Genomic DNA, 22,912 nt, shown 5'->3' with positions numbered 1-22,912 from the left:
TCCGTGTGCATGCATTATTCAACCCCGATGCATAACCAAATCTTTTAAATTATCAAAGGATGACATTACGCAGCTGATGCGGGTCCTTGGAAGGTGAAAGGGGTCCCAGGAAAGTGATCACGCTGGCTTTGTGCACTCTATAGCTCCTGTACGGCTGTGTGCCTTATAATACAATTTCACTAGCTTTTTTTCTTATTTCCTTGTTTGCTGGTGATTGGCTCACTGCTTTTGCTCAGAAATCTATACAGAACTGGAAGTACAATTAGAGGCATTCCTTTATGTTTGCTGATGTACCTTCCTAGGACACTTCTGCTATAGAAAGGCTGCAGATGATGCTCCTTTTCTTTATAACAAGATCGCTTAGGTGATGATAATGACCTCATCCAATTTAGCAGTTTTGCTGATCCCCAGATAGGAAGCTCTGAGATGTTATGGGGTATGCAATTGTATTGGGGTGCTTGGTGAGGTCTCCTCTCTATTTACTAGTGCTGCACGGTTCTGGCTAAAATGTGAATCACGATTTTTTTGCTTAGACGTTAGATCATGATTCTCTCACGATTCTCGTGGCGTAACATTATCTTTCACATTAAAACAAAAAAATTGAGCTAACTTTACTGTTTTTTTTTTTTTTATTCATTGAAGTGTATTTTTTCCCCAAAAAAATTGCGTTTGAAAGACCGCTGGGCAAATACAGTGTGACATAAAATATTGCAGCAATTCCCATTTTATTCCTTAGGGTCTCTACTAATATATAATGTTTGGGGGTTCCAAGTAATTTTCTAGCAAAAAATATTGATTTTAACTTAAACAAGTGTCAGAAAAAGATTTAGACTTTAAGTGGTTAAACTTCCTGCATTTACACATTGTTTAAAAACTTGGCAGACTGCCTGGATTTTTTTTTTTCCAGACAGAAGTTTATCCCTTTGATCTGAGAAGAAAGAGTTAGTTACAATGTTTCATTTTAAAAACTTGGCAGATAAAAATGTAACACTTACTTGTTACTTGTGCCAAGGCCAATCTCTCCGGACAGCTGTATTCCTCCATACTCCCATGCATCCTCACCCATTCCTCATCTTGATACAAGTACAAGGCTGCATCCTTTCCAACTGCAGCTGCAACATTGCTAATGCGAACACGCAACACAGCTTGCTCCCCTAAAAGAGAAAAATACTGAAAGCTAAATAACGTTTGGGAAATGCAACCCACACACAATATTTTTATTATTATACGGTTACCCAAAAAAGAAATGGGACTACCACAATGGGGGTTTATACCAAAACATTCAGTTGGTAATGTCTGATATTGTTTTGTATACTCAGGACAGTGGGTGTAATGTCATGCAGTTGACAGGGCAGCAAGGTCAGGGTAATGTCACACAATAATGCATGCAATGTGAGCCGTGCGTTTTCATTGTACTGTTTGAAGCAATTTTTCCTTGCTTTACTCCTCCACAATTTCCAGCAAGCAACCTCCTGTATGACCGTATTGCCAGCAAAGGGAACATGAATTAGGTATTGAGCTGGCTCCTGAGGACTGGCAGCTCATGACTATGGCTGTCTCCAAAGGTTTGAAAAAGGTCACCATACTTGAGAACATTAGCGTTACGCTTTAGCTGTTCCAGCTCGTGCATCAAGTGCCTGTGGAGTCCAGTCGGGTTCTCTTATCTCCGGAGGATTTCTGCTGTGAGTGGGCAGCTCACGTGCAGCTTGTTGGCGGCTGTACGTCATCCTACTGGGACTACTCACCAACGCTTGTTCCGGACCCTGCCTGGAGCCCTGTGTGCCGGAGTTATATCACAGCACAACCATAGATGCTTCCGTTTTAAGAACACGATGTGAGTGTTTAGGGTTTCTTTGTATCCATTTATTAAATGGTGTTGCACAAGGGGCTGGTGCGCTCTGTCTCTTTCTGTGTATTTCCCCGTCATGCCTCTGCCTGTGAGAGTCATGTTTGTAACTGTCACCCTTGCAATGCCTCATGGGATTTGTAGTTCTAGAACAGCTGGAGGGCCGCCAGTTTGACACCTGTGATATAGACGGTCTCTTTTGTACTGAGCGACAAATTGCTACTCACCTTTACACAGCGAGCAAGCTCACCATTGCCAGAGCATGGAAGTCTCCTGTCCTTAGCTTTGAGGTGGTAAAGCAATGTATGAATGACATCATGATTGATGATAACCAGACAGCCATACTGACCGACGCCCATGATACATTCCTTCATGTTCAGCAACCTTGGACACTGCACTCTCATACATTCCATTTTGATCACCTGCTGCTAGAGATCTGATATTCCGGCACTCCTAGCCCCTGGGATTTCTCTATCTTCCTTCCTTTTCCCTTTTTGCCTTTTTTTTTTTCTCCTTTGCAGATTTCTTCTGATTGCCCAATGTACATACTGGTTCCTTGTTAGGTGGTCCTTTGCTGTCTTCCTTGTATAAAGATGGGGCAATGGACCATACTCTCACCTGTTGATTGCTTTGAATCATCAAGAACTTCCCTTGATTGCGGGATTTTGCCATACATATAGTGCTCAGCATAAATGAGTACACGCAATAGATATGTCAGAAAACCTTTACTTTCCTTTCAGGATCAACATTTTCTATAGGATACGATACTACAAAATACTCCCACAAATGCGGGCCATCGATTATAACCAAGACTTGTTAATTTGCACACACAAAAAAGTATTTTTCCTAACAAATTCATTAATGACCATGTAGCAAAAATAAATACACCCCAATGAAAATCTTAGGAGCAAAGCTAAATTTTACACAACAAAATCCTAATGACCAGAAATTCAACTACAGGTGATCTAATTATTCATTAAACAGGTGTCCAGCAGACAGTTGAATATAAAAGGGCATTACTTAAAGAAAACCCCTTCCCATTTCATGTCAGCAATGGCACCACATTGCTCCATGAAGCATCATTGAAGCAGCAAGCAAAAGCAAGGTGTACACAGGACTATAAGCTAACCATTTTATTTAGCGACAGGAGCTTTGACTAGCATTCAGAAAGCTTTAACAAAGCCTTGTTTTGAAGCAAGTGTAAACTAGCCGTTAATGTGTGTTGAAGCCGAAGCAAGTGTAAATGAGCCCTTAGTGATCAGTCAGAATACTGCAGCAAAAGTGATACAAAAATTTAACAAACATGGAACTGCAATCATCTCACAGAGACGTCCATGGAAGTTAAAGCCTCGACAGGAGCGGTTTCTGATGAGGGTTGAAGAAAACCGGAGTTAGACTTACAGGTAACTCTTTTTCTAGGAGTCTTCCAGGACAGCCTCTGAGACATGGGGCTCCTCCCTCCGGGACCGGAAACACGCATACCAATTGTCTTAAAAGGCGGTCCTCCAGGCCTCCCTCTTCAGTTTACCAAACAACTACCGGAAGGCTCTGAAAGACATAATACACTACCACCACGTCAGTACATAACTCCAACACCAGTTAAATATAAACACCGGGTGGGAACCAGGCTGTCCTGGAAGACTCCTAGAAAAAGAGTTACCGGTAAGTCTAACTCCGGTTGTCTCCTTTCGTCTTCCAGGACAGCCTCTGAGATGATAAGCAAGAAACTTTCTTTGTCATGGTGGGACCACTGCCTGGAGGACCTTTCGTCCAAATGTCTGCTCTTTGTCAGACAATAAATCCAGACGGTAGTGCCTAGCAAACGTTGAGTAGCTGGACCATGTTGCTGCCTTGCAGATGACCTCCGGAGAGGCTCCGGCCCTCTCTGCCCATGAAACGAGACTGCCCTGGTGGAATGTGCCTTAACTAATGGTGCTTGTCTACCTTCCAACTTATAGGCTTCTATTATTGCCATTCTTATTAATCTAGCGATGGAAGATTTAGAGGCCCTGCAACCCTTGCGGGCCCCCGAAAAATTAACAAAAAGAGAGTTCGAATTCCTAAATCCTCTAGTGACTTCTAAATAAACTAAAAGGCTTCTCTTAACGTCCAATAAACTTAAAGATTCCTCTTCATCTGCTTCTGAGGTGGAACGGAAAGTTGGCAGGACAATGTCCTGGGATCTATGGAACGTAGATGCTACTTTAGGAAGAAAACTGGGATCTGTCTTCAGAATGACCCTGTCCTCCCGAATCAACAAAAATGGCTCCCTAATAGAGAGAGCCTGCAAATCACTCACCCTTCTAGCTGATGTGACAGCTATCATAAAAACTGCTTTGAGTACCACCCATTTTAACCCAGAAATCTCCAGGGGTTCAAAGGGACTACCAGTAAGTGCTCTGAGGACCAATGCTAGATCCCAAGTGGGGCAGGCTGCAACCCTCACTGGCCTGGACCTCGACAGTGCTTTGAAGAAATTTTTAACAAATCGATTCTGCTGAAGCGAGGTCTGCAAGAAAATACTTAAGGCCGCAGTCTGAACCTTCAGTATACTAACCGAAAGGCCCAATTCTGCTCCTGCCTGAAGAAGATCCAAGACTGCTGGAATCCCAGGATGACTCAGCCCCTGCTCTACCAACCAGGAATTAAATCTTTTCCATACCTTGGTATAAATTGCCCTGGTTACCGGTTTACGGCACTCGAGAAGAGTTCTAATTACACTATCTGAAAACCCCTGCGCTCTCAACAGCTGTTCCACAGATACCAGGCTAATAGTATGAGGCTCTCTATCTGAGGGTGTAGAATCGGGCCCTGGGAAATCAAATCCTCTCTGACCGGGAGGGGTAAAGGAGGACAAATGGCCAGTCTCTTCAGGATGGCAGGGCCTTTTTGGCCAAAATGACGCCACTAGGATGAGATCCGTCGATTCTGCCAGAAATCTTTGAAGGACCGCAGCTATCAGCCGAACTGGAGGAAAGGCATAACACAGGTTGAACTGCCAAGGGTTGGCAAAGGCGTCTATCCCTGTGGCCTGATCCCGTGGGTGGACAGAAAAGAACTGTGCCACTTTCTTGTTGGCCTCCAAAGCAAAGAGGTCCACCTCCAGGGACCATTCGTCCCGATACACATGTTGGTGGCTGAGAAAATCCGCCAGCGAATTTTGAGAGCCCCTCAGGTGAATGGCCGACAATGAGGCCAAATTCACCTCAGCCCAGCACATAATTTTGTTAGCTATGTTGTAGGGCAGGGCTCCTTGTGCCTCCCTGTTTGTTCACATATGCCATGGCCGCCGCATTGTCTGTCCGAACTTGTAGGTGTAAACCCCCTATCCTGGACTGGAAGGCCTCTATAGCCTTTAGGATTGCCAGAAGCTCCCTCTGATTTGAGGACAGACGGGCCTCCACTGGTAACCAAGCTCCCTGAGCGCCCCATCCCCACGCACTGGCGTCAGTAGTCATCACTATGGCTACAGGGGGGCCCAGGACAGACCAATCGCCAGATTGTGATGCATTCGCCACCACCATAAAGTCCTTTTAATCTTTGCTAGTAAACGCATGGGTAGGTCTAGGCTTTGTTTCCTGCCGTCCCAGAAACGCAGCATGAGATTCTGCAAAGGCCGCTGATGAAGTCTTGCCCAAGGAATCACAGGGAAACAAGACGTCATAACCTCCCTGACCAGGACTACCTGATTGGATTGAAGCTGGGCTACTGCCTGATCCACCTTCAGGATTTTCTCCCTGGGGAGGAACACTCATCTCCAATGAAGAAATCCTGTACCCCAAATACAGGACCTCCTGTGATGAGATTAGCTGGGATTTTTCTCTGTTGACTAGCCACCTGAGAGATAGGAGTAAATTCCGGGCCTCCTGCAGATCCTTCTCTAGTTGATAGAAAGAGGGGGCCACAAACAGGAGATCGTTCAGGTAGGGAATCACTGTAATTGCCCTGACTCTTAGCGGAGCTAAAGCCTCTGCTAGCACCTTCGTGAAGATCCTCGGTGAAGAGGACAGACCAAAGGGTAGTGCCCGGAACTGGAAGAGCAGAACCTCTGAATTTACTCTGACTGCTAGCCTGAGATACTTTTGAAATTCCTGATGTATAGGGATATGCAGGTATGCATCCCTGAGATCTACCGTGGCCATAAAGCAGCCTGGAAAGAGGAGGTTGGTTATGGTAAATATCAATTCCATCCTGAATCGCTTGTACTTTACAAACTGGTTCAGGGGAAGAAGGTTCAGGATTAACCTGAACTTCCCTGTGGGTTTTCTCACAACAAACACATGGGAGTATACACCCTGACTCTGCTCCTTCTTGAGCACCTGTATAAGGACTCTTTGAGCCACTAGGTCCCCTAATAATAGGCCTAGAGCTTTCGCTTTTTCCTGGTCTTTGGGTAACTGGGTGACCTGATAACTTGCGAGGGGAAATGATTTGAACTCCAGTCTGTAACCATTTCTTATGATGTCTAAAATGAACAGACTTGGAGTTGAGCTAGTCCATTGTGAGAGTAACTCCCCCAATCTCCCTCCCACTGGGACACAGGAATCACTGGGGTTTTGAGGTGGTTTGAGGTGGATTAAATAGGATTCCTCCTCTTCCACGTCCTTTATGGCCTGTCCAATGTTTCTTGGGGCGGCCATCCCTTTCTTGCTGGCCCTGTCTGGGGCCTCGAAAAAAGCGTTTGCCTTCGCTTTTCTTCTTTCTCTCAGGAAATGCTTTCTTTCTGTCCTGAGTACGTTCCAGCGCCTCCTGGAGGCCGGGCCCAAACAGGTGGTCACCCGAAAATGGTAACCCACAGAGCTTAAGCTTTGAAGCGGCATCGCCTGTCCAGGCTTTTAGCCATACAGCCCTTCTAGCAGCATTTACTAGTGCAGCTGACCTAGCGGCTAGTTTTACCGATTCCGCAGAAGCATCTGCCAAAAAGCCAACCTCCTTAAATAATAAGGGAAATGATTTCAAAAGCTGTTGCCTCGAGGTACCAGCTGAAATGTGGGACTGCAATTGCGATAGCCAGCACTCCAGATTTCTGGCCACGCAAGTAGCTGCAAGAGCTGGCTTTAACCCTATTGAAGAGGCATCCCAAGCCCTCTTAAGCAGCATGTCCCCCCTCTTATCCATAGGACCCTTGAGTGATCCCAAATCATCAAAAGCCAAGTCTGTCTTTTTTTGAGACTTTGGCTAAGGGTGCATCTAGTTTAGGAATTTTATTCCATGGATGGGAAGCATCTGCTTCAAACGGGAACCTCCGTTTGAGGCTACCTGAAAAGAAAGGCCTCTTTTCCGGCTGTGCCCACTCCAGCAAAATCAACTCAGTCAAAGATTTATGCATGGGAAAACCCTGGCTTTATGAGCACTAGACCCCTGGTACATCAGGTCATGCTTTGAGAATTGAACCTGCTCCTCACGAATTTCTAGCGTGTCATAGATGGCTTTCAACAAATCCCCCACATCGTCCAGAGACAGTTTGTATCTGGAAACTCTGGATGAATCATCCTCCCCCTCCGAGTCGGATGCTGAATCCACTTGCGAGGAGGCTAGTGATCTAGGTACCCTCTCCCTATTCCCCTCAGCCTCCTGACTGGGCTCAGATAGGGAAGGCAAACTGGCTGGTGAGGGACCCTGCATCCTATCCATCATTCCTTTGAATGATTGAAAGGTGGACGCAAGCTCGTCTTTAACTGAGGACAAAATCTTATGACATGATGCCACAGAATCATCCCTGACAAGACTACTGACACAAGGGTAAAGTGGTTTCTCCCAATTGGGGCCTAACTTAGTCCCACATACAGCACATTTTTTCCTAGGCAGCTGTGTCTGAGTCCTGTCCTGGGCTTTAACCTGAAAACCAAACAGAAAAGACAAGAGGACAAACTACCGTTAGAATGCCTCCCTGACCCACACCACCACTGTGCCTAGGAAGTGCCCAGCCCATCACCTTATGTTCCCCACCCAGGGAGGGAGTTACTTGGGTCCCAAGAACCCTGACCCCCCAGTGTAAGGAATGGTCCACCCCCTCACTTGGGAGGTGCCGGAGCCAACCGAACAGGAGTCTATTGCTTGTGCAGCTGTCTCCATGTTCCTGGTGCCTTGCGCAGCCTTGCTGAGCCTTACACACCGCTCCGGATGCCTGTGTATCCACCGCTGCGCTTTCAAGATCAGAACCACGTCTCACGGCGCCCCCTGATGCCGTGGTTTCGACGGAAGTACCTTTCGTCACTTGCGATCGTTGGAACGCAGAAGCCCTGCCCCTCTATGCCGCGCGCTGAGATTCATCCTCCATCTCCAAATGGAAGAGCGGTATGGCCGAACGAGCGTCTCTCGCTCGCCGGCCCGGAATCACCTGAAACACAGGACAGATACAGCATTTTAGTAGGTGGACGTGACTGTAGTCACCAGAGGTCCAGCTCTCTCTGAGCCAACAGCAGCAGTGGAGCTTAGCACCTTATAGGGCGTACACATGGTCGGACTTTGTTCAGACATTCCAACAACAAAATCCTAGGATTTTTTCCGACAGATGTTGGTTCAAACTTGTCTTGCATACACACGGTCACACAAAGTTGTCGGAAAATCCGATCGTTTTAAACGCGGTGACGTAAAACATGTACGTCGGGACTATAAACGGGGCAGTGGCCAACAGCTTTCATCTCTTTATTTATTCTGAGCATGCGTGGCACTTTGTCCGTCGGATTTGTGTACACACGATCGGAATTTCCGACAACGGATTTTGTTGTCGGAAAATTTTATCTCCTGCTCTCCAACTGTACGGGTACAGTGTGTACGGGGCATTACTCTTCCCCAGCAGGACAGAGGGGTGCCCAGGAAGAGGAGAGTCAACGCCAGAGGCTCTTCACTTAACAGTCCTGAGACATGGAGCTCCCCTGGTTCCTTAGCGTGCTCCTTCCTGTCCGGCAGGAACCACAATAACTGAAGAGGGAGGCCTGGAGGACCACCTTTTAAGACAATTGGTATACATGTTTCCTGTCCCGGAGGGAGGAGCCCTATGTCTCAGAGGCTGTCCTGGAAGACGAAAGGAGACTATCACCATGCAAGTTCACTGCAGTTAGCTAAAGAAGTAGAAAGCCAAACTGGGGTGATTGTTTCCCGTAAAACAATACTGCAGAGGAATGGCATGCATGGGTGTCGTCCAAAGGAAGCCCCTCCCTAAAGCCCATGCACAAAAAAAAAAAAAAAAAAAAACTTGCCTACAATTTGCCAGGGCCCATGCTGAAAAAAAAGAAGACTACTGGGACTCTGTATTCTGGAGTGATGAGACCAAGATAAACATTTTTTGGAACTGATGGCTTCCAAACTGTATGGCGTCGCAAAGGTGAGGAGTACAAGGAAAAATGCATGGTGCCTACAGTGAAACATGGTGGTGGTAGTATCCTTCTGTGGGGCTGCATGAGTGCTGCTGGTGTTGGAGAGCTGCATTTTATTGATGATATCATAAATTCACAGATGTACGGCTCTATATTGAAAGAGAAGATGCTACCATCACTCTGTGCCCTTGGTCGTCGTGCACTTTTCCAACATGACAATGATCCAAAACACAAATATAAGGGCACTGTTGCATTCATAAAGAACAGGAGGAAAGTGATTCAGTAGCCAAGTGTGTCTCCTGATCTGAACCCAATTGAACACTTATGGGGAACTCTGAAGAGACAAGTTGAGCATCACTCTCCATCCAGCATCCAGGCTCTAAAGGAAGTTATTCTTAAAGAATGAAAAAAGATAGATGTTGCAATACTATATGTCGCCAACTCGTTCATTCCATGCCTAGAAGACTTGGTGCTGTCCTCATAACAGAGGTCATACAAAATACCAGATGTAGTAGTTTTTGTTGTGGGGTGTATTCATTTTTGCATCAACTATTTTGAGTAAAAATTAAGATTTTGTAATCCAAGTTATATTATTAACCTTACTTTCATGTAATGAGCTAAACAAATGTTCTATAAAACTCAGTTTTGTCAAGATTTTGGAAATTGTTCCTGTGTTCATTGAGGTATTGATTAAAATCTTACCTCACGGGTGTTACTGTTTGCATTTTGCATGCTTCATGCTGTATACGGAACCTGCTCCAACCAATACCTGTTTTGTCTAGTTTCCTTGTATATGTACCGCCTGTACATTATCATGCTTTTTTTTCCAATGCATTATGTATCTTTGTATTTTTGCTAAAACATATTAAAACCTTTTATAAAAAACAATTTCCTTCACTAACAGATGCACCTACTGGGAGTGCTGTATTAACGATCAGCTACATCCAGTATACTATACAGCACTGTGTTCCAGCAGCGATACAGCAAGCTTTGTATTTTCTGAATGAGTACAAGGGCTGAGATGGAGATCATTATGTCATCTACCCACCCTTCTACTATCATGGCTGCTGAGCCCTGACACTGCGGTCAGTTTACATGCCTCTGTCATCCGCAGCCCTGCTCTGTCTCCTCTCTGCTCCTGTGTCCCCCTTCCCTCCCTGCTTGCATAACTGTAACATATAGACACCATCCGCACTGTCTCCTATTATAGTGTCCCCGTGTGCGATTTATAAAACAAAATGCTGTAAATACCTCAGTTAAGAGCGGTGATTTGAAATCACATGACTGGCCTGCTCTCTCTCTCTCTTCCTCTCGACTGACATCAGCAAGGGAATCTCAGCCTCTCCCACTACATCTGTCAGACGGGGAGAGCCGAGAGCCAGCTGGTCATGTGATTGTGAATTTCGGCTCTGAAATGAGGTATTTACAGCATTTATTTTTTAGGGGGACACTACAATAGGAGACAGCACTAATGGTGCATACAGGTTAGAGCGACTTAACCACTTTAAAGGGGTTGTAAACCCTTGTGTTTTTTCACCTTAAAGTGATTTTAAGGGTTTGTTTTTTTTTTTTTAAATAATAAACATCTCATACTTACCTCCACTGTGCAACTCGTTTTGCACAGAGTGGCCCCGAACCTGGTCTTCTGGGGTCCCCCTACGGCTCTCGCGGCTCCGCCACACATCAGCTAACCCCCTAGGAGAAGTGCTCTCTTGAGGGGGTTACCTTACGGGTGCGCTCCCGAGTCCAGCATTCAGCGTCCATAGACGCCGAATGTATGACTTGACTCGGCCCCGTGTCATTGGATGTGATTGACAGCAGCGGGAGCCAATGGCTGCGCTGCTATCAATCTATCCAATCAAGAGCCAAGAACCCCCTGCATAGAGACAGCGTGTCCCCACTGAGTCAAGTTCCAGGGCTCAGGTAAGTAAAATGGGGGGGGCTGGTCACTGCCAGGTGTTTTTTTCACCCTAATGCATAGAATGCATTAAGGTGAAAACACGAGGGTTTACAACCCCTTTAATGCATTCTATGCATTAAGGTGAAAAACCTCCTGTCACTCAGCAGCCCCCCGATCCCCTGTTATACTTACCTAAACCCTGTGTTTCCAATGACGGAAACAAGCACACCAGCTCTGGCCAGTACCTCGTGTCCTGATTGGATAGCAGCGCAGCCATTGGCTCCCGCTGCTGTCAATCAAACCCAATGACGCGGGCCCCAGGGGCAGGGCCAAGTCTTCCTTTCTGTGTCAATAGAGGCAGAAGCAGGACATGGGAGCGTGCCTGCACGGATGTCCATAAAGGAGAGCACTTCTCCGATGGTGCACTCAAGAAGAGGAGGAGCCAGGAGTGCCACTGAGGGACCCCAGAAGAGGAGGATTGGGGCCACTCTGTGTAAAACCATCTGCACAGCAGAGGAAAGTAAGACATTTGATTTTTAAAAACCCTGAACTTTTACCTATCCTTTAATGCATAGAGTGCATGAAGATAAAAACAACCTTCTGCCTTTACAAGAACTTTAAGCTTACATTCACACTGGGAAATAGTAGTGGCAGGAGTCAGGGATTCCTGCTACGGATCTGAGCGGCCGCCAGCCCCGTTCACTATAATGACAGGTCACCAGCGGGCGCAGCTCTTCGAGGCTTTCTGCAGAGACAGGCATAGATTTGTGGCCGCTGGTGACCTGTCATTCCAGTGATCGGGGACAATGGTCACACCGATCAGGAATTATTATTATTATAATAATAATAATGATGATGATGGTCACACCGATTGGAATCTCTGATTTCTAGCACTGTTATTCTCACTGACCCCAATCACTGTATCCTAATACAGAAGAAGACATGAGCCCTCTATAATCAGCCACTTGTGAGTTTGGCCATAGAGTGGTATTGTGAAGTGCTCCTATGTGCGTGTAATGTCATGAAGCAGGCCCAGCCCCTGTATGGGATGCTCCATCCTTCCTCCCTTTATGTACAGATGTCATATTGTACCCACCATGGAACAAGAAGGTGAAGATGTGCTGTCCCCGGCCGTGCCAGGCCAGGGCGCTGTCGAAGCTGCCATGCACGGTCTTGGCCCCCGCCGTGTGTAGCAGCCACAGCCCCGCCACCAGCAGCCCGGCCAGCATCTCCCTCCTATCCGCTTCCCGGGGACATGTGCAACTCCAGCCGCCACATCTGCAGGAGGACAGGGCGGGGCCGGCTCGTCACCGCACTCCTCCAATCGCTGCCCTGCGTGGGAGGAGCCTGAGAGTGGGGGGAAGCGAAACATAGCGACGTGTACGTCGCCAGGTAGAGCCGTAAAGCGCGGCCGCCGTCATGCAGTGTTGTGAATTGGGGATGTTGGCAGTGTGGATACACTGAGCGATAGATAATTGGAGCCGGGGAAAGAAGAGCCATGAGTACAGAGAGCGAACCGCCCGGGGGCTATCACAAGAGGCTGCTGGTGACCGGAGGGGCTGGCTTCATGTGAGTGTGGGGACATTCATGTATTGTATACAAATCCAGCTAGGGGGTACAGGAAGTGCCTCTCCACAGACAAAACAATAGAACAGAGCATGCGTGCAGCAGATAGGGCCTCTGCCTGGATGGACAGGGTGTCAAGGGACTGTTCACATGGGTCCTTAACCACTTCAGCCCAGGAAGGATTTACCCCCCTTAATGACCAGGCCATTTTTTGCGATACGGCACTGTGGCACTTTAATGTACAATTGCGCGGTCGTGCGACGTTGTACCCAAACAAAATTGACGTCCTTATTTTTTCCCCACAAATAGAGCTTTCTTTTGGTGGTATTTTATCACCTCTGCTCTTTTTATTTTTTGCACCATAAACAAAAAAAAAGAGCGACAATTTTGAAAACATAACAATATTTTTAACTTTGCTATAATAAATATCCCCAAAAAATTAAAAAAAAAACGAATTTCTGCGCAAAAGTTATAGCGTCTACAAAATAGGGGATAGATTTATGGCATTTTTTTTTTTTTTTTTTGCAGGATTGTGGACAGATCGGACACAGAGCTAAAAATAGCCACTGATCGTTGTATAAATGTCAGTGGTAGGGAAGGGGTTAACACTAGGGGATGATCAAGGGGTTAACTGTGTGTTCCCTCAGTGTGTTCTAACTATATGGGGAAAGGACTGACTGGAGGAGGAGACCTATCGTTGTTCCTAGGAACAAACGATAGGTCTCCTCTCCCTTGACAGAACAGGGATTTGTGTGTTTACGCATGCAAAACCCCTGTGCTGGCTCTCGTGCACAAGATCACGCGTGGCCGACGGCGATCACACACACATCGGGTCCCCCGCCATGCAGCGGGCGGGCACGCACACACCCTCTGGGGACTCTTAAAGAGGACGACGTACCTGCACAGGGTTTTGCGTAGCCGTGCCATTCTGCCACAGTATATCTGCGTGAGGTGGTCGGCAAGCAGTTAAGTTTTGGCAATAAAACCTGGAAGCCAATTGTTTTTTATGCTTAGATGCACCAGATATTGCATGCTCCAGTTTTAGTAAATAACCCCCATAGTGCGGTGACAGGAATTTAACTGCATTGTAAAATGCATGTCACTGCAAGGACACACAGAAAACAAGTGTTTCTCTGTGTCCTAGGGGGGTGTTTCTAACTGTGGGGGGAGTAGAGAGAGATCGCTGTTCCTGATTACTACGAGCAGCAGATCCCTGTCTTCTCCCCTATCAGAACAGGGATCTGTTTGATTACATTGACAGATCCCCGTTCTGGCTCTCTGTGGAGCGATCGCGGGTCACCAGCGGGCATCGCGACCGCTGGCCATATGCATCGGCTCCGGCGTCACACCTCCTATAGCCATTAAAGGGACCCTCGTACCATATGGCAATTCGCGCAGCCAAGCCAACCTGCCACATTATAACTGCGGCGGCTGGTCGGCAAGCAATTAAATTGACCAAACACTATACAATTTGGTTGTAAAATCTTCTTTGGAACTCATTCACATCTGCATGCACAACACACATTTGGGTGCCATTCATTTTAATCGGCACCCCAGATGCGCCAAAGTTGGCTCCAAAAAGGGAGCAGGAGCTACTTTGGCACATTTTTGGAGTAAAAGTGAATGCCCTGCTCTATATGTTGTGGGAAAACCACAACTCTCCCACATGGCACGTATGTTGCAGCCTTAGGGATCCCTAACATGTGTGGCAGCACTTGCCGCCCCTCTGAAAAGCAAGCTGCGGTGGATTGTTTTTCAGAGGCGCTTGGCAGGTGGCGAGGATGCGATTTGTCACCTTCTCACCACACGGTTTAACACTTTAAATGAGCAAAAAGAATTCTGGTTGGCCGCACGTCCAGTAAAATCACCTTTATTTCAGCAAGTCCATAAAAACATTTCCAAAAACACAAATAGAGGGGAACAGCATCACGGGCTAACGCGTTTCATACTTCCTTAGTCATTGCTGATAGGTGAGCTATGACTGAGAGCATGAAACGCGTTAGTTGGTGATGCTGTTCCCCTCTGATTGTGTTTTTGGAAATGTTTTTATGGACTTGCTGAAGACCAAAACACCAAAAATGCAGCAAGCAGGAATCTCTTGAAAGCAACTGACCTGTGTGAAGAACTACATAGGATTTTTCTTCAGCTTTTTTTTATTTTTTTCAACACCTTTCTGCCTGGCCTATAGCAAAATGACAGCTGGGCAGAAGAACTGTTGTTCTGGGAGGGCGTCCTATATATAGCACATTCTCATCAGTCCCTGCCCTCAAGGAGCTTACAATCTAGCTCCCATTTTTTTCATACACATACTCGAGCCAATTTAGACAGGAGCCAATAAACCTACCTACATGTCTTTGGAGTGTGGGATTTTGTCCCACTCCTCTTTGCAGATCCTCTCCAAGTCATTAAGGTTTCGAGGCTGACCTTTTGGTAACTCGAACCTTCAGCTCCCTCCACATATTTTCTATAGGATTAAGGTCTGGAGACTGGCTAGGCCAATCCAGGACCTTAATGTGCTTCTTCTTGAGCCACTCCTTTGTTGCTTTGGCCGTGTGTTTAGGGTTATTGTCATGTTGGAATACCCATCCACGACCAATTTTCAATGCCCTGGCTGAGGGAAGGAGGTTCTCACCCAAGGTTTGATGGTACATGGCCCCGTCCATTGTCCCTTTGATGCGGTGAAGTTGTCCTGTCCCCTTAGCAGAAAAACACCCCCAAAGCATAATGTTTCCACCTCCATGTTCGACGGTGGGGATGGTGTTCTTGGGGTCATAGGCAGCATTCCTCCTCCTTTAAACACAGTGAAAAAAGCTTGATTTTGGTCTTATCTGACCATAAAACTTTCACCCAGTTCTCTGAATCATTCAGATGTTCATTGGCAAACTTCAGACAGGCCTGTACATGTGCTTTCTTGAGCAGGGGGACCTTGCAGGCGCTGCTGGATTTCAGTCCTTCATTGCGTAGTGTGTTACCAGTTGTTTTCTTGGTGACTATGGTCCCAGCTGCCTTGAGATCATTGACAAGATTCTCCCGTGTAGTACTAGGTGGATTCCTCACCGTTCTCATGATCATTGGAACTCAACGAGGTGAGATCTTGCATTCTAAAAGAACCTGCTCCAGGCGTCTGGCTTAGTATGCAAATTAGCATGTAGAGAGAAATTAAATCCAGATGGCCGCACTCCAACAATAATTTCTTTATTGATTAAAAACCATACAGCAAGAGATGGAATCAACAGCTAACATGTTTCGCACCATAACTACTGGTGCTTTCTCATAGCTGGTGGAGGTGAGATCTTGCTTGGAGCCCCAGACCGAGGGAGATTGACAGTTATTTTGTGTTTCTTCCATTTGGGAATAATTACACCAACTGTTGTCACCCTCTCACCAAGCTGCTTGGCGATGGTCTTGTAGTCCATTCCAGCCTTGTGTAGGTCTACAATCAAAGATTGGAATCTGATTGTTTCTGTGGACAGGTGTCTTTTATACAAGTAACAATCTGAGATTAGGAGCGCTCCCTTTAAGAGAGTTCTCCTAATCTCAGCTTGTTACCTGTATAGAAGACACCTGGGAGCCAGAAATCTTGCTGATTTGATAGGGGATCAAATACTTATTTCACTCATTAAAATGCAAATCAATTTATAACTTTTTTGAAATGCGTTTTTGTGGATATTTTTGTTATTCTGTCTTTCACAGTTAAAATAAACCTACCATTAAAATTGGACTGATCATTTCTTTGTCAGTGGGCAAATGTACTAAATCAGCAGGGGATCAAATACTTTTTTTCCCTCACTGTAGGCGGGAGTGCTAACCACTGTTCTGCCCTTGTTATTATACAGAGCCTGAGGTTTGTGCAGTGCTTTACAAAATAAAGGAAATAAAGTACAGTTACAATACAGTTCAATACAAGTGGTTTATGAGGGTCCTGCTTGTGACAGCTTACAATCTGTAAGGCAGCACAGTGGCTAAGTGGTTATCACTTTCGCATGGCAGCACAAGGGTCATCAGATAGAATCTCAGCCATGGTACTACCTGCCTGGGGTTTGCATGCTCTCTGTGTATCTGCATGGATTTCCTATGGGTACTCTGGTTTCCTCCCACAGTCTATATCGGCCCTAGTATATGTATGAATGTGAGTCAAGGACCTTAGATTGTAAGCTCCATGAGTAGGGGTGCAACGGATCAAAAAACTCACGGTTCGGATTGTTTCTCTGATCAGGAGCCACGGTTCGGATCAACTAAAAAAAAATCTCCCCCACTGTAATATCCACGTCATCTCCCCCACAGTCACATCAGTCTCTGTACAGAGGAGCTTACACTCTAATGTCCCCTCCCCCCACAGCCACATCAGTCTCTGTACAGAGGAGCCATTTTTGCGGGGAGGGGACGTTAGAGTGTAAGCTCCTCTGTACAGAGAATGATGTGACTGTGGGGGGAGGGGACATTAGAGTGTAAGCTCCTCTGTACAGAGACAGATGTGATGAGCTCAGTGTACAGCACATGGCATATGTCGGCTCTATAGAAGAATTAGAGATAAAATCGGAGTCTGCTGTGACTTCTCTGTTATGAGATATAAATCTATGCCCTCCCCTCCTTCCTCTCACATTATTGATCACCTATCATCTGTATTATTCCTAATTCCCACCATGTATCCTCCTCACCTCTCAATACAAGGCTTCTTCCTGTCTCGTCCCCCAAACACTAGAGGACAACGAAATTTAGCTGGGGCTTCGGCTGGTGGCCATTTTGCGTAGGACCAAATGCCATAATACACTGCATAGGGACACACAGGAAGTCCTCCAGCAGACACTAGAGGTCACACACTGCTCTGTGAAAGGACTCCAGCAGGGGGCAGCCATTTTTGCGGCGGGGTGTACCAAGATGGCCGCCGCTCCAGAGCTAGGCCGAAGCCGCGGCCTTTCCTAAGGCCGAGGGGGTGGCGCGCACCGAGGAGCGCATGTGTGCCGATCCAAATAGGCTGAACCGTCCGGATCAGGGATCGGTGACGATCCGTTGCACCCCTATCCATGAGGGTAGGGACTGATGTGAATGTACAATGCATATGTAAAGCACTGTGTAAATTGACGGCACTATATAGGTACTTGTAAGAAATAATTAAAAGAAAGGAGGGGAAGTGATACAAAAGGTGGTAATTGTGTAGGGATGAGTTGTTGAGGAAGTAAAATTCATGTGATTTTAGGCAGGATAGGCTTGCCTGAAGAGAGGAGTTTTCTGGGATCACCTAAAAAGGCAGAGTATGAGATTGCTCATACTATAGATATTATTAACCACTTCCATACAGGGCACTTATACACCTTCCTGCCCAAGCCAATTTTCAGCTTTCAGCGCTGTCGCAAATTGAATGACATTTGCGCGGTCATGCTACACTGTACCCAAACAAATTTTTGTTTCATTGTGATCCCACAAATAGAGCTTTCTCTTGGTGGTATTTGATCATTATTTTTTGCGCAACAAATAAAAAAAAGTTTCTTTGTTTCTGTTAAAATTTTTTGTAAATAAGTACGTTTTCTTCTTCAATGACGGGTACTGAATTTGGCTGCACTGATGGGCACTGATAGGCGGCACTGATGGGTGGCATTGCTAGGCATCACTAATTTTTATTGTGCCATAGAGGTGCCAGTCAGTGCCCATTTGTGGGCACTGATTGGCATATGTTGATCATTGATTTTCACATGTGGATGGCCATGGGGGATGTACCTGGCCATCCACATGTTAGGAGCTTCCCTGGTGGTCCTAGCGGCTTCCCTGGTGGTCTAGTGTGGGCATCCGAGGGGGGGCTGCGCTGATAAATTATCAGCGCAGACCCCCCTGTCAGGAGGGCCGCCGATCAGCTCTCCTCTACTCGCATCTGTCAGACCCGAGTGAGGAAAAGCCGATCACCGGCTTTTCCTGTTTTTATCGTGATCAGCCGTGATTGGGCACGGCTGATCACATGGTAAAGAGCCTCCGCCGGTGGTAGCGGTGTGTCAGACTGACACACCCCACCACCGATTGCCGCGATGCGCGCACCCACGGGCGCGCGGTGGCTGTTATCCTGCAGGGCGTCATATGACGCCCAGTCAGGATAACTGAACCACCGCCCGGCCATCATTCTGCTATAGGCCGGGCGGGGAGTGGTTAATATTTAGAAATGAGGTTGGTGGTATAGGTTGGGGCAGAGGTGTGGATAAGTTTGTATGTTGTTGGCCTGCATGCTTGTCCTAGATGTGGGACTCAGAAGCATTGAGGGCAGAGAGAGCCAGACAGCTGCTGCCACATGTAAACATCCTGTTAAAGGATAAGATCACCTTTTTTGTTGCAGCCGTATTTAGAGTGTAACATGTTACTTTGGTGCAGCCAACCTCTCTCTACCCACACATCTTTCCCCACAGCCGCTGTCACATTTTAAAAACAGCACGGCTGTGCAGGACTCTGCCCACACAGCTGCGTCATTCATGCATGCGTCAGTTCTGTGAATGAATGAACTGAAATCTTCCATGGTGGTGGATGGTAGTTGTAGCTCTCAATGAAATGCAAGGGCACTGATGAAAATGCAATGCTCTCAATGAAATGCAAGGGCACTGATAATTATTGGTTTGTGCAAAAGTTATTGCGCCTACAAATTAGGGGATAGTTTTATGGCATTTTTTATTTATTATTTATTTTTTTATTAAAACTTTTTTTAGTTTGCTTTGTTCATTAATATTTTTACACCTTTAACATATATTTACACATTTCACATTAAAAAAAGCGCCAAATGAAAAAAATAAATAAAATGTATTTCATTTGTAAAATAACTTTTCAATGCTTTCTTTTTTATTTACACTTCAGCTGTCAGCAATGGTACAAAGTTTGTACCATTGCTGACAGCTGAAGTGTAAATAAAAAAGTTGCAGTAAGTATCGGTGAGTACTTAAAAAAAAAAAAAAAAAAAACTAATATAACTTAACGGTAATTATTTTTATTTCTTTACGCATTACATTATTTTTCATTACACTTCTTTAAATTTGATTGAAGCAAAGAGTATTATGTCTTATTTTATTGCCATCTTTGATAACCTAATGTTCAGGGGTTGTAAATCTTTAAAATAAAGTTCTTCCGAATCGTGAGAGAATCTTTATTCTAAGCAAAAGAATCGTGACTCATTTTATCCAGCATCGTGCAGCTCTAAAAAATATATATTATAATTTTTTTTTTTTTTTTGGATATGGTTTTATAGGGCGAACATGGTGTTTGGAATTTGTCCACTCTGTCTCTCAGTTATAAACCAGGAGCAAGGATTCTGTTCTTTGCTGTCAGTAGTAGAATTGCCTCACAAACTTTAGGTTTTAGTTGTAATGTTTTAAAGGGGGTTGGTTCCTTTTGTCTATTTTATGGGTTAAGTTGTATGGAACTGTGTACAGTATAAATGCCTTTGTTTCTTAAGATGAGTTCCCTTCTTTGTGAATACATTGCATTGGCCTCCGGAAAGGTTCTGTTGATCTTGTGAGGATCTTGTGCCTTCACATAAGACTTGCTTCAAGCAATACATACCAGTGTTTTTTTTTTTTTAATTAATTAATTTTTTTAGCATAGAGATTTGTGCATAATTTTAAAGTGGTTGTATACCCTTATATTATACCCTATAATAAGGCTTACCTGTAGGTAAAATGAATATCTCCTAAACCTGTACGGTATAGGAGATATTCACTTTGCGTGCAGCCGCCTCAGATGCTGCCGGACCTTGCTGGAGAGAATATTCCCGCGCACATGCACGGGAGTGATGTCATCGCGGCTCTGGCCACTCACAGCACCGGAGCCAGAAACCCGGAAGACATGCCGAGGGGAGAATGTCATGACCCTTGGCAGTGACCGGGATCAGACGCCGACTCCTCGTTCTAAGGTAAGTATTTCATAATGAGCTAGTATGTAGTGCATACTAGCTCATTATGCCTTTTGCTTTACAGGTTATTTAAAAATATATATTTTTTTTGTACGGGTATACAACCGTTTTAAAGGGTGTCTGGACTAACGAAAGGTTGAAAAGCTCTTATTTACATCTAGCTCCCAATAAAGAAACAAAAAAAAAAAATAAAGTATGGATTGTAATTATACGTGTACCCGTGAAAAGCCAAATGCTCTATACATATATACACACAAACTTTGCAGCCTGATCTGGAGTACTACACTGAGGTTGTAATTTTTGACTTATCAGACTGCAAATCATTGAGTCTGCTGAAAACAGAACATGGATTTTGTGACTGACGTCTTATCTTAACGGTTGCTAAAGTACACCTTTCATAAAAGGAATAAAAAATAAACATTGTGTCAACTGCAGACATTAAAGTGATTGTAAAGTCTATTTTTTTTTTTTTTTTTTTTAAGTAACAAACATGTTATACTTACCTGCTCTGTACAGTTGGTTTTGCACAGAACAGCCCAGATCCCCCTCTTCTTGGGTGTCTGCTGCTCCTGGCCCCTCCCTCCTAACGAGTGCCCCCACAGTTGGCAGCTTCCTATGGGGCACTGGAGCCGAGTCACAGCTCCGTGTGTCCATTCAGAGACAGAGCCCTGACCGGACTGGCACCGCCCCCTCTCTCCCCTGTTTGGCTGACTGACTTTAATTGACAGCCGCTGGAGTCAGTGGCGCCGCTTCTGTGTCTCAGCCAATCGGGAGGAGTGTCCCAGACAACTTAGACATTTGTGGACATCGCTGGAGAGAGATGGGGCTCAGGTAAGTAATTAGGGGGGTCCTGGGGTGGCTGCTACATAGAATGCATTAAGATAAAAAAACCTTCTGCCTTTACCACCCCTTTTAAGGCTGGCCATTGAAAGCTTGAATTTTAAATTGAAGTGGGTGGAAAATTGTCAGCTGAACAGCCAATACGGCCTTCCATGTGCAGTCACTATTTGGGTACTCATATAGCCTTGGGTGTTGGGGATGCTGGAATACAATAGTCAGCAGTAGAGATTCCTGCATCCGTGCTGTCTAGGATGGATGGGGGGAATTGATTGATTTTTATTTATTTATTTTTTTAAAGCAGTGATTGGGAAATGCACCGAACGCTCATTACAGATCAAACTGTAATTTAAAACAATTGCACAATAGTATTCACCTGCAGTGAAATATTGGTGAATTTCACATTAACTGTTCTATTAAAGGTGCAGAGCTTGCAGATTAGAATAACTGGGTTTTGGCAGTCAGGTAGTTCTCTAGTAGTTTTTCTGAGGTGCACAGTGTGCATATGCTTAGTACAAGTGTAATTTAACTGTTGTGTTGATTGCAGTAACAGAAATGTGGAAGAGCAAGCATTTAAAATCCCATAAGCATTTCCATATATACTGCTTTGTGTACTACTTTACTGATGCTGCATAGGGAGTAGCATAGAGTTTGTCAAGGCAAAATAAAAATACATATACCTCATGATTATCTTCTTAAAAGTGCATATTTCCAGGAGAATGTGACAACACTGCAGCAATTTCAGCTGTAGTCTTTCAGTGTTGTCAACACTGTAGAGGACATGTTATGTGCAGGATCAACAGGTAAACACTAGGGAAAATAAAGTGAGGAGTATATGAATGTGCAGCTAGATGTACACTTGAAAAACAAAAGGTGCTGTATGCCAGAAGATGCATTTTAACAATTCACCCTTTTGCTCTTTAAATATTTTATACCCCCCCCCCCCCCCCACTCCCCCGAAGACAAAACAGTATGAACATAAGAATAGATTTATATTTGTGTTCTATTAGATGACTAATTACACCTTCGCTTAGCAAGACCCTTTTATACCAGTACCACTTTTGCTTCAAGCGGGATTAAACGCTGCACTTCTTTATCGTACATCATGGGGCACAGAGCCTTAAGTAATTACTTAATGGGTTATAGCTTACTGTCAGGTGTTGACACTGGTAAACCCTAATTAACCACTTAAGGACCAGCCTCGTTTTGGATTTTAGGTGTTTACATGTTTAAAACTGTTTTTTTTGCTAGAAAATTACTTGGAACCCCCAAACATTATATATGTTTTTTTTCTAACACCCTAGAGAATAAAATAGCGGTCGTTGCAATACTTTCTTTTGCACCGTATTTGCGCAGCAGTCTTATAAGCGCACTTTTTTTGGAAAAAATTCACTTTTTTTTAATAAAAAAAATAAGACAACAGTAAAGTTAGCCCAATTTTTTTTATATTGTGAAATATAATGTTACGCCAAGTAAATTGATACCCAACATGTCACGCTTCAAAATTGCACCCGCTCGTGGAATGGCGTCAAACTTTTGCCCTCAAAAATCTCCATAGGCGACGT

At 45.1% G+C, this 22,912-nt stretch overlaps 2 protein-coding genes across 2 annotated transcripts in view; one reads left to right on the top strand and one right to left on the bottom strand.

Annotated features, from left to right (window-relative positions):
• Positions 1-12,343, bottom strand: part of GPR180 (G protein-coupled receptor 180) — a 68,677-nt gene extending 56,334 nt beyond the window's left edge. Inside the window, 3 exon segments of the mRNA XM_073614373.1 lie at positions 996-1,154; positions 12,162-12,306; positions 12,308-12,343. Of these exon segments, the coding sequence (XP_073470474.1) occupies positions 996-1,154; positions 12,162-12,306; positions 12,308-12,343 (340 nt within the window).
• Positions 12,344-12,390: 47 nt separating this feature from the next.
• TGDS (TDP-glucose 4,6-dehydratase) overlaps positions 12,391-22,912 on the top strand; it is a 49,778-nt gene continuing 39,256 nt past the window's right edge. Inside the window, exon 1 of the mRNA XM_073614374.1 lies at positions 12,391-12,634. Coding sequence (XP_073470475.1) covers positions 12,564-12,634 — 71 coding nt within the window. The 5' untranslated portion in view covers positions 12,391-12,563. The remainder of the gene's footprint in view (positions 12,635-22,912) is intronic.

The sequence above is a fragment of the Aquarana catesbeiana genome, linkage group LG02, assembly GCF_042186555.1.
Source record: "Aquarana catesbeiana isolate 2022-GZ linkage group LG02, ASM4218655v1, whole genome shotgun sequence".
Lineage (NCBI taxonomy): Eukaryota > Metazoa > Chordata > Amphibia > Anura > Ranidae > Aquarana > Aquarana catesbeiana.
The sequence above is the reverse complement of the archived record's forward strand: the minus strand, read 5'-3'. Positions and strand labels throughout refer to the sequence as shown.